Raw genomic sequence first — 14,508 nt, 5'->3', positions numbered from 1 at the left:
AATAGCATGTATTGTGGCTTCTTTAGTTTCAAATTGCATCCCAATAAATAAATCATTGTTATTATTATTTATTAAACCACTTGTATGACAAACATCACGACCACCTTCAGAATTTGTGCTACGAAAAAATGACGATGGAGAACTATATGTCATCCTAGCAGATGAACCAACATCGACATCCTCCTCCTCACAACATATTTCAATATCTTCTTCATCACTAAATTCACTAACAATATCCCTTACAATAACCATCTATTATAAACAAAATAATAATATTAGAAAAATTTATCAATAAATAAAACCCCAAAAACTCCTATAGGGATGGCGATTTACATGAAAAAATAAACCCCCCAAAAACTCCATTGTGGCTGACGACTTTCTTTGTAAAATCAAGCCAAAATCGCCAACCAGATCAACGATTTCAATGGGAAATTATTTAATTAATAAAACGTGTATGCGGTTGACAATTTACGTGGGACTAGGAAAAAAAATATTGAACTCGTGTACTCTGTTGTCAATTTATCAAAAAGTACACCACACTTGTAATAAATATAAAATGTACAATACTTTGGTAATATTTTAGTTGTAACTTTGCGCATAATGGACAATTTTGGCCGGAGGAGAGGGATGTGACAACAGGGATGTGACAACGCATTCATTCCCTTATCCGGGCAGCGGGCTTTAGGGTAGTCTTTAGGATAGCAACCCCCGTGGGCGTGATCTTTGGCTTTGTGATGATTGGAATACTTTATCGCCGTGATTACAAATAAAGCTTCTTTTTCTCAATTTGCTTGTGCATGCATAATTAGTGTGCATGTGGTAAGCACCCCCATCTACCAAATGCTACCCTAATTATTTCAAAGCAGCAACAAATTCATGCTCTAGAAAAATATTCACCATCAATTGCTTGAAATCAATGGTGAAGTTATTCTTGGAGCATGCATTAATTGCTGCTCATGTAGTATGTTAAATATTGCTGCCATAATATGTGAAATTTGCATCTTGGAGATGGAAGTAAGTGCCTGAAAAAGCAGTCCCTTCATTCAGCAATGCTGACTTTTTATAACCGATGTTTTGGAAGAGAAACTAAGTGGAGTAATCTTCATGCATCTGCTGTGTCAAAATATGACCAAATTATGTCTCAAATCAATGAAAATATATATGTCAATTAAAAAAATTAAATATTTATTATTTTTTATATTTTTCCTTCATTTTCATTGGTTTGGGATATATTTTACGACATCAGATCTTTGTCCAATCGTGATGCATATATCAGTAAAACATGAAAACGTCATTTATTTTTATTGTATTTTGCACTTACCTGGTTGTAATGAGTTTTAACTCTGAATTTCATTCTTGTTTCTGTGCTGTATGGATCTCGGAGAGAATGCAAAACTGGGTGTTATTAAGAATGCAGGGTATGCAATCAATGTAAGGAAACCTAAAGAGCTTTACAGAAAGTTTACACCACAATTAGCAGCAATGTTGTAATTTTTTGTTTTCTAGAATAAGATGGAGAAGGTGTGTAGTTTCTAAAACTTGTTCTCTGCTGGGACAAAGATCAAGATGCTGAAGAGATATTGCATATTTGCATGTTATGACAATTTAGAGTATAAAGATGAGCATCATCAAGATTAATAATATTTATAATTTGAAGCTTATGCTGTATAATTGCTGTTGAACAAAAGCTCCGATTCTAAAAAACAGTTGAATATAATATTATTTGCAATTCATTTATTAAGATTAGTCAACATATTAATAATACAATCCATAGTATTTAAAAATTCCGACCTGCCGGATTCGAACCAGCGACCTAAGGATACCAGACAGGGAAACCCAACTACAGTCCTCCGCTCTACCAACTGAGCTAAGGTCGGTTGTTGCCTTGTTTGACATATATACGTATATATATATAATATATATTCATACAGACATTATAAAATTTTACAACTAAAAAGGAAAAATGGGTGGCACAACGAGGAGTATCAATGTTGATAAAGATGTGTTCATTTCCCCTAACTTTTAACTTAGTAAACATATTCACAATGAAATTTGACATGATAAATATAGATGTCTCAAGAGATAAGGAGTAGGTTGCAAGTTTAAGTTTCCTCAATTAAGACTATATTGACATGAAAGAGTAATGGTTCATTTGAATGTTAGACAATCAACAATATTTCATAATTAATCTTGAGAAGATCATATTACTTTAACAAAATTTAAACGTAGAATAATATCAGGAAGTTCAACTATGAATACATCACAAACTCCTTCAACATTGCTAAACACATATAACGAGATACCAATATGATTATGAATGAGACCTCCACAATCAATCTTAGAATCATGCGCATGCAATACCATTCATTAAAACTAATTTCACACAAAATTAGGAGGAGATGAAGACTATAATTCAATTATAAAATGGGGAACAAAATCCTCATGATTTAAAGTAAAATTAGCGCTACAAATATAATATTACGCATACCATAATCAATTAAGTAGAGGGTAAGATTGATGATTATGTTATTAAAACTCACTTGATATATAAATACTTTCTATTGTTACTCTGTATATATATTTCATTTGCCATTCATATTCATTTTTATTAAAAAAATATAGATTATTTTTACTATGAGATCAAATTGAAATTCATGGTAATGTATTCTGATTTTTAATCCACTACTCACTTCATGATCATCAAATTTATGATATTATTTTACAAAAATAATAATATATAATACCTTTAATTATTATATTGATAATAATGTTTAAATAAAAATTAAACTAAATATTTTTTTATGTATGTAATAGTTTATATAGAACGTGTTTGAACTTTTAAAAACAACTTATAAAAATAGCATATGACTTTATTTTATAAGTCTATTTAGCTTATTTCAAAATATCTTATCGAATAAGCTTTTATCTAAACTATTTACCCGAACATGCCACAAATTAGTAATTTTAACATTATTAATTTAATTAAATTCTATTTATAAGGAAAAATATAAGATAGCTATTTCATTTTAAAATTTAACTATGGAATATGAATATGTGGACTTTTTTTTTTGTACTACTAATGATATTTTTGCATCATTTTGTATAAGTAATTAATCTCTTTTGGAATATACAAGACAAATATTATTTTTAGGAATTGAATCATTGATCTTTTGAATATCCTAAGAATCGAAAACTTGTGGACTTATTTTATTTAAGTGCATGGTATTTTGTGACTTTATCCCAGACTAAATCAAGTAATATGTGTTTAATCTCTACATATGAATGTCATGTGATTTAGGATAAATATCTCTAAAGGTGATTTGGGTGTGAAGTGAGAAGGTGTATATATAACTAATTAATATATATCAAATTATGGTGTATATATACCAAAACATTCAACGTCAAGTTACTTGTATATTATAAATGAAATATCAATACAATTTTCCTTTGAGTTTTTAAATCTCACCTACTATAAATATTAATATACAAACATTTGTTTATATAAAAAACACAATTTTTCTTTGATTTTTTTAGTGTATGTTGGGGTGTGTATATAGAGAGAATTTTGAAAATATATAAGAGATCCACTTGTCAAGAATTGAGAGATATTTCGTATGTGTTTCACCATGGACAAAAAATCTTCATACAATTATTTATATTTTTTCCCTTTTCATTGAATTTAACTTTTACTTACTCATTATAAGAAAACTATATGGACAAAAAATTAATTTATTATCATGTATATGGAACACATTTCATATATTATTATCTCTAATAATTTATATTTTCAGTTACATCTCACTATATGTCTAAAATCAACTATAGCTTAATGTTACCTCTAAAATTAAAAACTATCATTATAATTAATAATAATTTTTGTTTATTTTAAATTTTTATATGGATAACTTTTATTCATAAAATTATTATTATTTTTACCTCAACTTATTTAACAAATATATTAATTGACATACACAAGTATATGTAAAAATGCTAATTAGAATATTAGAAAAAAATATATATACATTGATGTAAAAAATTTATACACTCTCATTATATCATTCATTATTCATATTTAATTATCATTGATTCTTAAAAAAATATTACTACAATGTAATAAATTTTTACATTGTCAGTACATAGATTTTAAACTATTAGATATATATATATATATATATATATATAAAGATCAAAATTTGATGCATAAATAATAGAAATAATAAACTTCTAAAATATGAATTAATTTCCTCGAGTATATACTATTTGGAAAAATATATAATATTGTCAGTTTAAATATACAACCAATAAAGAAGAGTTAATACTAATTAAACATGAATAATAAATGATAAATATAAATTTTAGAGTAAATTATATTGAATTTTAATACAATTATATAAATCACCTATCTATTTTTTACACCTACAAAAAAAACTCCTTAATTTTTAAAGATATGTTACACTAACTACTTATGTTAGTTATGTATAAGAATTACATGTGATTTTTTAAACAAAAAATGTGATAAAATATAGTTAAGTTAAACAAAATGTGATATGATATTGAAACAAATATAAAAAGTATATGAGTTAATATATTTTCATTATTTTTTGTTCATTAGTATAAGATTGATTTAAACAATATCTGCTTAGTATTATTAATGCATTTTGCAATAATGAAACAAAAATAATGAAGATATATTGACTCATATATTATTTGGACTTGTCTCCAAATATATAATATTTTATTTAACTTAATTACACTTATCATCATTATTTATTTAAAAGATCACACTTATTCATAATACAATGGTGATCAATATAATACATGTGTAAACATTAGGAATTTTTTATAGGTGTAATTTTTTTATATATAATTTGACTAAGATTTAAGGGTATTAATGTAATTTACTCTAATTTTTATATAGGGAAAAGTTCACAAAACTCCCTTAAACTTTATGTCTTACATCGTAAACTTTTTTTCTTCATAGCTGCTCTCAAACTTTAACTATTAGTGAAATTGGTTATTATATATATATAATTTTAAATTACTAAAAATGAAATTAGAATTAACAAAATAGATGGTATAAGAGTGATGAAATCACATCAATATCGAGCCACCTTAATGATAAAAATATGATAAAATGTCTAATAGATGCTATCAATTTGAAAATACTACTAGTTATTTATCTTCATTCAATTATGCAAATATCTTATTGTCTAATAATTATCTCTCGTCAAGTTTATAACATGCAAACCAAGAAGAAAATTATAATTTATTATTCTTGATCTTCATAAGATAGTTCAAGAAGAAGTAGTTGCATGCTTCAATATTATTAGTTGCAGCTCTTCCTTATTATCACCCACCACCTTGTCCACGACCTTGCCTTGTTTCAAGAATAAGAAGGTTGGCACCTATGAATCACGGATTCGTTAAACAGCCTCACGTGCCGGTGTCCGACACGTATTCGACACAGATACGCTCAGATTCGCGAAGTATACGTATCTATAGAGTATCCAAAAATTTAAAAAATAAAATAAATAAATATTAAGACACGTATCCGATTCGTTTTCAATAAAATATAGGATATATGGATTCTTTTTCAGTAAAATATAGAAAATATAGATTCGTTTCCAATAAAACAGGATAAGATAGATCTGTTTTCATTAAAATAGAATAAGATATATTTGTTATGGAGGGCAATGATTTTAGGATAGATTCGTTTTCATTAAAATAGGACAAGATAGATTTGTTATGGAGGGCAACGATTTTAAATTTTCATTATATTTTTACTTTGGATATTTTGATTTACACCTATAATTTTATCATGTTTTTATTATTTTATACGCGTATCCCTGAACGTATTGTATCTTGTATTTTGGAAAAAATGCATGTCGACGTATCAGATACTTATCATACCCGACACATGTATCAGTATTCGTGCTTCATAGGTTGACACAACCTCACCATCCCATTCCTTAGCATAATATAGTGGCTGTAGAATTATTATTTAGTGTGTTAATTTTATTATCTATTGTGTTAATTCTAATTTTATTGTTAGTAATTTAAAATTATATGGGCATAAAGATCAATCTTACTAATAATTAAAGTTTAAAGAGTAAAAAAATAATAATTTATATTATCTATTTGAAAAATGTTGAAGAAGTTTTGTGAATATGTAGCTTTTATATATACAAAAAAAAAAGACATGTAGGAGCATTAGAAGAGTGTAGGGTTATATAGAAGCAGCGAATTAAAGCCTTTAGTTAAAGAATTAAAATTGAAAATAAAAACTCTACACCACCAACTTCGTTTTCATAAAAGGAAAAACGAATTGGCAACTAGTTAGAGAGAGAAAGGGAGTGAAGCACGACGCGGTAACCTCATCCTCCAATTCTCTCTACTCTCTCTCTCAGTCAAGCCAAACGAAGCAGTTAACCAAACTCAACCCGAAACAGGTTTCTTTCTCTCTCTCTCTAACTCTCTCTCTCTCTATCTCTCTCTCTATATAATATATATATATATATTTCTACAATAAAAAACTATAACAGAACTGCTTATAGCTAATTCTCACTCTTCAATATTTATATTATTTCAATAACATGCTTGTACTTGAATAGATTGGACTAATCAAATTCAAATTGAAATTTTATCTTATACTTTGTGTTTTCCTCGTTTCTTTGGTTTATGGTTATTAAATTTAGTTACCTTCTAATTCCTTCAGTCCAAAATGATTTTTTTTTGCTGCTATGGGGATATTGTTGTTGTTGATATTTTTTTATTTCGATGTTTGCATGTTTGTTCATATGTTGAAGTAAACTCTCTTAATTCTTCCGTTTTGGTATATCTTAGAGATCACCTTATCAGGCAATGCATGAAACTTTTTGTTTAACTATGTATGTCATTTTTTCTTCTCTCACCACTCCGTTAGGATAAATTGTGATTTTTGAGGCATGGGACTTGTGTCCCACATAAAGTATGAGATTCCGGTGTGGGGTTTATATGGCCTTGGACTCTCGAACTCCAATCATAATGGCTAGATAGATAGATTGTGTGGTTCTCTCGGCATTCATGTTGATTAATATTACCTTTCCGGTGTGTCTCTTGGCTTCAAATGTGTGGCACGGGCTGTGACACCGGCATTGTAGTGTACGCCTGGGACGAGTCAGAGCGCACCAGGACTGCAGTGTGGTGGGATGTTAGGATTCAATTACAGTCCCATATCGGACGTGTGGGATTCTGGTGTGGGATTGGGTTCTCCTATCACAACAGCTACCTTTTGTAGTGTGGTCTCTCAATGTTCGTAGTTTGTATTTGGTAGTAATTAACTCTGGAATCATTTTCCATTGTGTTTGGAATCATTAAGAAATAAGAAGTAGGTTTGATATGATTTACAAATCAGTTTCCATGAATGGGTTCAAATTTGATGTGCAACTTAATTTCTATAATTCATTTTGTTTAAAGTTTTTTGCTGTATTGCCCCGATTTAGAATATTTATAATAGTTAAACCTGTGTGACAAAATCATTGATTTAAACAGAAAGTACTAAAACTTATCAACTTGATTCTAGTGGACTTCTACCCATCCACGACTAAAATCAAAATTCTTTCAAAACAACAACAACCAAACCTTAATCTCATAGGTGAGGTTGGCTACATGAATTGAACGACACTTTAATGCATTAATCTCTAAATATTTCCTAACCGTTTCGCCTATGGTTTTTCTTGGGTTCCACCATCCTCTAGGAATTAGACTAATCTTCATTTGATCTACTCTCTTAAGTCCTTATGGGGGCTTATACCAGTCTTCTTTACACATGTCCAAACCACCTAAGGTATGTCTGTTGCTGTTTAGTCAAGGAAGCTTGTATCATGTTTAAGTTAGTTTTTCTTTCCAGTTTTTACTGTCTTCGTCTTGTGGTAGCAACATCTTGAGCTGTAATATGAGGAACTTTTTATTCCCTTTTGTTATGATGCTCCTAAGTATATGATAAATTTCTAGAGGGAGTGGGTTTTGTCAGTGTTGTGATGTAACCTAATGGGCATGTAGTTAAACCTGGCATCTATGATGCATGTATCTGTAGCGGATATGACACTGATACTACATGAGAACACTATTTTGTACATTGAGATATGGGTAGTTGATTACAACAAGACACAACTTTACAAATGCCCACACCACATATAAGACTATACATAATTACAGATCATCTAAAAAATGTGGAAAAAACATAAAATGATTATAAGATCATGAATAAAAAAATAGTAGATGGCTGATTCTATGAGTGAGGGGAAAGATTCCCCTCCCTAACACCAGTACAGCAAACAATTAAAAGTATCCGATCTTCCTTTCATGGACTGAGCCCCACATAGTGGGAATAAGGTTTGGTTATTGTTGATCTTCCTTTCATGACATAGAATCAACACACCAATCTCAAGAACTTAGAGGACGGGCCGGCAGGGTGCCACTTTGTGATAAACCTGTTGTTTGCTGATTGCTTCCGAAGAGATTGGTTTATATTCTCGGTAGGATTTCCCCACACTCCAATTTGAGGGTTCAAGAAGGTTCCAATTCAAATTCTGTATATCCACTATCACTTAATAGTTTCAAAATTTTAATTATGTATTTCGCATTTACTTCCATGTTTTGTGAAGCCTTATGGTCCAAAAGATTTTTCTCTCATGAGTCTTGCTTCCAGCCAAAATATCCCAAGAGGGTGAGCATCAACCAACGGTAAGGTTGTTGCTTAATGATCATGAGGTCATAGATTCAAATCCTGAAAACAATTTCTTTGCTTGCGAGGATAAGGCTATGTACATCTCCCCTCCCCAAACGCCACTAGGTCGGAGCCTTGTGCACTGGACTACCCTTTAGTCATGCTTCTAGCCCATTGTTTCATGAGGCTGCTTGAAGACTTAAACTATCTTTCTTCTTATCAAGTTGTAAACTATATATATTTCCTTTCTTTAGATGTTTGCTTCTGTTCAGATAATATCTTCCCAAACTTGGCACTTTATACTTCAGTATACAATTTTTGCAGCTAGCTCATATTGGTTAGCATATTGTCTTGCTGAGGATATATTGGATGGCCATTACACCTTTTGGTAGTACATCTGCTGCACAATGGGGAATTCACCCCCAGCTTTCACTAAGATCTAGTATGACAGGCAAGATTGCATCATCCAGCCACAAGTGAGTTCTATGATAAAATATTTGTTTGGTATGTTTGTAGAATGGAAGTAGTGAAAGAGAGTACTGTTGATATCAACTTCTAAAATACGCATTACATTTAACAATAGATTTGGGGCTTGCAGCTCCTATTCATGATTAATGTTGTTGCACTTGTATTACACAATGGGAAAAAGCAAAGTTACCTTTAACATTGTTTTCTTCTATCATATCATCAACAGAGGTATAACCATAAGTTGCTGAAATTTGCGATTTGATTCCTTTAATTGTCATCGGTAGGACCGTAGGAGCTTTATTGCTTGTACTGAAATTCTAAGAAACCAGGGTTCTATGAATAAATTTTTTCCGGAAACTAGTTTTCTGCTCTATCCATCATTAAATATTAAATCTTCTCCAACATTGTGCTAAAGAGTGTAATTTCTGAAGTCATATTCCTTGCAGTGTTATAAGCAGAGTAAGCTTTATGGGTGCCCCAAGTTCAAGCTTTCTTTCTCGAATTTCCGTGCATCATACACTATCCAGTGTGGGTTCTTCTCAAACACTGCATTCTCGCAGGGGATCAAGGCTGACTGTTAGAGCTAATGCAGTAAGTTTGAATTACTGATTTACTTCTAAGCAACAAGAAGTTTCTTATGGGTTTTGTTTATTTGATTTTTTTATATGATTGTAGTTAATGAAAGCATTCCTCTTAATTTAAATTGTTTGACTCATGAATTACTCAATACATTACACTGAATTTTTGTTTTATATTAATTGGCAATGCAGGATTACTATTCTGTCCTTGGAGTTTCAAAAAATGCTAACAAATCTGAAATTAAGAGCGGTATTTTCTTTGTACCTTCCTTATTTGGCCGGATGATTATAGAATGATTTATATCTCCATAATTATAACTTTATATGTATTCAAATGTAGTCATAGTATGTTGATTTGCTTGGACTTTTTCTTGGATAAGTAAACACACAAATATTTGTAGTGTTGATGTGGCTTGAATGTAAAGCAAAATTGATTACCATGGTATGCTTTAGTATTAACTGCTAAATGATTACCCTTTTTAATATAACTCTATGCTTCCTTTGAGCTTGAGAAATCAAAACACTTAAAAAGGTGCACCTCAAAACTCAAATATATGTTTGGGAGTTATGAGGGAAAGGGAAGGGGAGAGATCAAAGGGCTAGGAAGGGAAGGAGAAAGGAAGACAAACCTCTCTCTTGTTGGGAGTATGAAATTTAGATTGGAGAAGAGTAAAATAATTATAATGTAAGAATATTTTTCATTTTCCCTTTTAAAAATGTAACTAACAATGGAAAATGAACAATAGTGTAATTATATAATTTTACTAAAGGTATTTAGGTATTTTGACATGTTGACTCTAGAAAAAAACCAAATTGAGGGAACTATGAAAATAGACACATGAAGGGTTTTAGAGGGCTCTAGAAACCCTCCAAAACCTTCCTCTCTCTTTCATCCAACACCCAAACAAGGGAGAGGCTTTCCAAAACCATCCCTTTCCTTCCCCTCCGAAACCACACTCCCAAACATAGCCTAAAGGAATTTCAAAGCATGAAATTGCCAAAGAAGTTTGTAGAAACATCAAAAGGAACTAAAGTAATGACATCACTCAAGTAGGTAGGATTGCTTAGTCACTTATAGACAAGAACTTATGCTTCTTGATAAGACACAATGGCTTCCCCTTCCCCTGGCTCTTCAGTCCTATTAATACCAAATAACCATGGGGTTACCTTTCCAAATCAATGATTTACAAATCTAAATTAGTTGCATTATTTAGTGTTGACACCTTTGATTGCTCTTTGGCATTCTATGCCGAAGTATTTATATAGAATGAGCATCAAATAGAATTATGGTGTAAAATCCTGTAGGAAAGTTTCTACCTAATAGTCTAGAAATTGAGAATTGGGGGCTCTTTGCTGCCGTGTTCACTGCTCAGATTTGGATTTTCGGTTTAGAGGTTTTGGATCTCATAAAGATGCAATGTTCTGTGGCAGTCATCAGTTTTTGCTATTTTTGTGTGTATATGGTTCGTATGTAATCATAGAACTTTTAGAGATTCCTTCTCCTCTTTAGAGTTTGTTGAGGAAGAAATTTACATTTTTGGCATCCCTTCTGGACCTTCTCCAATCCTTTTTTGATCTTCATCTCAGTTGTATTGGCTTCTTGCCCCACCATGCTGTTTTTATCTGTAAGCAGTTGAGAGCTTTGTCTTCTTCAGCAGGAAGGTTACTGTTACATAATTTGGATTCTTATTATATTAGGAGTGTTATTGACTTATTGGGCTAAGCTTGTACCAATTGTATATTTGTATTACACATGTACTTGATGTAGAATGTTAGTATAATTAGGTGTATTTGGTAGTGCTTATCAACACAAGATCACAATCCTGTTTGTGAAATATATCTTTTTTTTCCTTTCTATCCAATACCTGAATTTTGACAGCTCTGATTGTGAATTTCTTATTAACTGAAGTCTGTATATTATTTGCTTGGTTGTGCATACTGTTTGCTGGTTAGTGGCCTGGTATCTATATCATTGCTATATCAAATCTTTCACTTTTGACATTTCAGCTTATCGGAAGCTTGCCAGGAATTATCATCCAGATGTTAACAAGTGAGTTATTTTTCAATTTCATATATTTTATTTCATCAATCTGAGAGTAGTCTTTTAACTGTTTCTCTTTTTGTAGAAAAAAATTGTCATTAATGATTTAATTAAGTAAGCAATCTAATTCTAAGGAGTTGTTTCCTAATATGTTTCCTTAAGTCATACTGTAATAGCTAGCTTAGGAATTGTACTTACTCTAGTTCTGACCTAATTCATAGTATAAATAGTGCTAATGCTTTTTGTTTTACTCTAATCATATAATCAAAATATAGTAGAATGCGATATTATGGAGATCTTTCTTTATCTATTGTTTCCTTCTCTATCCCTTTATAAACCAAATGATTTCAACAACTTCATTTCTTAAGAGATTTACTTGAGAAGCTCAGGAACTTTAAGTGCTATGGCGTGTATCGTCCTTGTGAGACACTTTCATTTCTTTAAGAGGTTTGTTGAATTATTGTGTATTCGTACTTGCACCACAGAGAACCTGGAGCAGAAGATAAATTTAAGGAAATCAGCAATGCATATGAGGTAAAACTGTAGATTATTGATCTCAGATAGTCCTTATGCATATCTAGTGGCAACTGGTCTTTTGTAATTAAATTTCTCTTGCAGGTATTATCAGATGATGAGAAACGATCGATATACGATAGATTTGGAGAGGCTGGGCTTAAAGGTTCTGGAATGAACCCTGGGGTAAGTTACCTCCTACGATGATTCTCAATTTATTTTGTTATAACATTTTTCTTGTTTCTCAAAGGATCATCTGTGTTATGTCAGGATTTCAGCAATCCTTTTGATCTGTTTGAGCAACTGTTTGACAACATGAATCGTGGCTCGGGCAGAGGTCCTTATAATGGACCAGTTGATGGTGAAGATGAGTATTACAGTCTTCTTTTGAACTTTAAAGAAGCAGTCTTTGGAGTAGAAAAAGAGATAGAGATAAGCCGATTAGAGAGTTGTGGAACTTGCAATGGTTCAGGGGCTAAACCAGGGACTACACCATCCAGATGCAACACTTGTGGTGGTCAAGGCCGGGTTGTCTCATCAACAAGAACTCCACTAGGTGTCTTCCAGCAGCAGATGACATGCTCTACATGTAACGGAACTGGAGAAATCTCAACACCTTGCAATACGTGTTCTGGGGACGGTCGAGTGAGGAAACCAAAGCGGATAAGTCTGAAGGTTCCAGCTGGTGTGGACTCTGGTAGTCGTTTAAGGGTCCGAAATGAAGGGAATGCTGGAAGGCGAGGGGGTTCTCCCGGTGACCTCTTTGCTGTAGTTGAGGTCATACCAGATCCTGTCCTTAAACGAGATGACACCAACATTTTATACACCTGCAAAATTTCATACATCGATGCAATCTTGGGGACTACAATTAAGGTTCCTACGGTAGACGGGATGGTGGATTTAAAAGTTCCAACTGGGACCCAACCAAACACAACACTTGTTCTGGCTAAGAAAGGTGTTCCTCTGCTGAATAAAAAGAATATGAGGGGTGATCAATTGGTTCGTGTTCAAGTTGAAATCCCGAAAAGACTGAGCAGTGATGAGAGAAAGGTTATTGAGGAATTAGCTGATTTAAGCCAAGGTAAGACTGCAACCAGTAAGAGATAATGTTTTGTGGGAACCTCTGTATCTGTCCATGTATTTCTATCTTTTAAGTCTTCTCCTTGAATGGATTATTATTGATTATACACTTGCTGGGGTGAATTTAGCTGCTATTGAACTCTGGAGGGGTGAGAATGTGTGCTTTGTCCTTGTATACATAGACAGAGATGAAGTGCAAAAGGAATTAGAGATATTTTTTTCTTCTTTGTAATTTGGGTGGGGGATTTTTTTTATACTTCGCGTTTGATATTTATATTTCCTTAATTGTGATGATTATAGAATACCTAATCAATCAATTATATACTATATACTATCATTGTACGAGGTTTTAAATAAGAAATATTAAAAAAATAGTAGGGCAGATAATGAATCGATCTAACTCGACATTCATTTCAAATTTGATTTGTTATTTAGCTCGGTAAATTTAGTTCATGAATTAGATAATTCGAACTTGATGAATGATAGTTCTTTGTTTCACCATTATGAGTGTTGGTTCTTCCTTCATTCTTTGTCTCATTGTGTTGGTTCTTCCTTAGGTTAGTGCATATGCCCTCTCATTTGCAGCATTTACAGCCATGTCAAGAAACAAAATAAAATAATATATTTTTATTAAAAGCAACTGAAATTGAACAAAGTTTGTACTTTGTTATAATAATTACAATGAGGGTGTAAGTGCTCGACAGGATTTTGACCATGTTCCATTCTGTGCGGCTAATACTGTAACTAATAGAGATTTGGGTTTTTCTGTCTTAGATGTGAATCCTTTTGTGAGTTTTCTCTTAAGCAAGACAAAAATAAGACCACTTACATTGTTTACATTAACTTAAAATAAGATATTACTTTATTAAAACTCTTTGGATACCTTATTGACCTTAGACTCTTCCATAAATCGACTGAGCAAATTATGTAGATAATACATGGTTGTTGCTGGTTGTAGCTTAATGTTTGTTTGCGAGTTTAATTTTGGAGGGAGATGAAGGGGAATAGAAGGCTTGAGAGTCACCTTACAAGTGTATTTTATGACTCTCACACCTTTCCCTGTCCTCCGAAAACTAATTCACAAACGAAACCTATGATATAAGTTTGCATCATCAAAACTT

General features: G+C 31.8%; 1 protein-coding gene and 1 non-coding gene across 6 annotated transcripts; one reads left to right on the top strand and one right to left on the bottom strand.

Moving 5' to 3' along the window:
* Nucleotides 1,786-1,877, bottom strand: TRNAY-GUA. Its single transcript is given in 2 exon segments — nucleotides 1,786-1,821; nucleotides 1,841-1,877. It is a non-coding gene; the product is annotated as a tRNA-Tyr (tRNA).
* On the top strand, nucleotides 6,281-13,619 carry LOC109361187 (chaperone protein dnaJ A6, chloroplastic-like). 5 transcript variants are annotated; one of them, XM_019606585.1, is made up of 9 exons: nucleotides 6,281-6,442; nucleotides 7,256-7,262; nucleotides 9,067-9,183; nucleotides 9,622-9,766; nucleotides 9,946-10,003; nucleotides 11,761-11,803; nucleotides 12,280-12,328; nucleotides 12,413-12,493; nucleotides 12,578-13,619. In XM_019606585.1, the coding sequence occupies exons 3-9, from the start codon at nucleotides 9,077-9,079 to the stop codon at nucleotides 13,412-13,414; spliced, it is 1,320 nt and encodes a 439-aa protein (XP_019462130.1). In that variant the 5' UTR covers nucleotides 6,281-6,442; nucleotides 7,256-7,262; nucleotides 9,067-9,076; the 3' UTR covers nucleotides 13,415-13,619. The 5 variants fall into 5 exon arrangements, with proteins under 5 accessions (XP_019462130.1, XP_019462106.1, XP_019462097.1 ...); XM_019606569.1 differs by lacking the exon at nucleotides 7,256-7,262 and adding an exon at nucleotides 6,712-6,722 and having other exon boundaries at nucleotides 6,285-6,399; nucleotides 9,029-9,183; XM_019606561.1 differs by lacking the exon at nucleotides 7,256-7,262 and having other exon boundaries at nucleotides 6,281-6,449; nucleotides 9,016-9,183.

The sequence above is a fragment of the Lupinus angustifolius genome, chromosome LG01, assembly GCF_001865875.1.
Source record: "Lupinus angustifolius cultivar Tanjil chromosome LG01, LupAngTanjil_v1.0, whole genome shotgun sequence".
In the NCBI taxonomy this organism is placed as follows: domain Eukaryota; kingdom Viridiplantae; phylum Streptophyta; class Magnoliopsida; order Fabales; family Fabaceae; genus Lupinus; species Lupinus angustifolius.
This window is presented reverse-complemented; position numbering and strand designations above follow the sequence as displayed.

Bases quoted from the DNA above. Each gene is read 5' to 3' on its own strand.
- LOC109361187 (XM_019606585.1), top strand. From the start codon at position 9,077: ATGGCCATTACACCTTTTGGTAGTACATCTGCTGCACAATGGGGAATT. The intron at 9,767-9,945 runs GTAAGTTTGAAT...TTGGCAATGCAG, and splicing joins TGACTGTTAGAGCTAATGCA to GATTACTATTCTGTCCTTGG. The intron at 11,804-12,279 runs GTGAGTTATTTT...CTTGCACCACAG, and splicing joins TATCATCCAGATGTTAACAA to AGAACCTGGAGCAGAAGATA.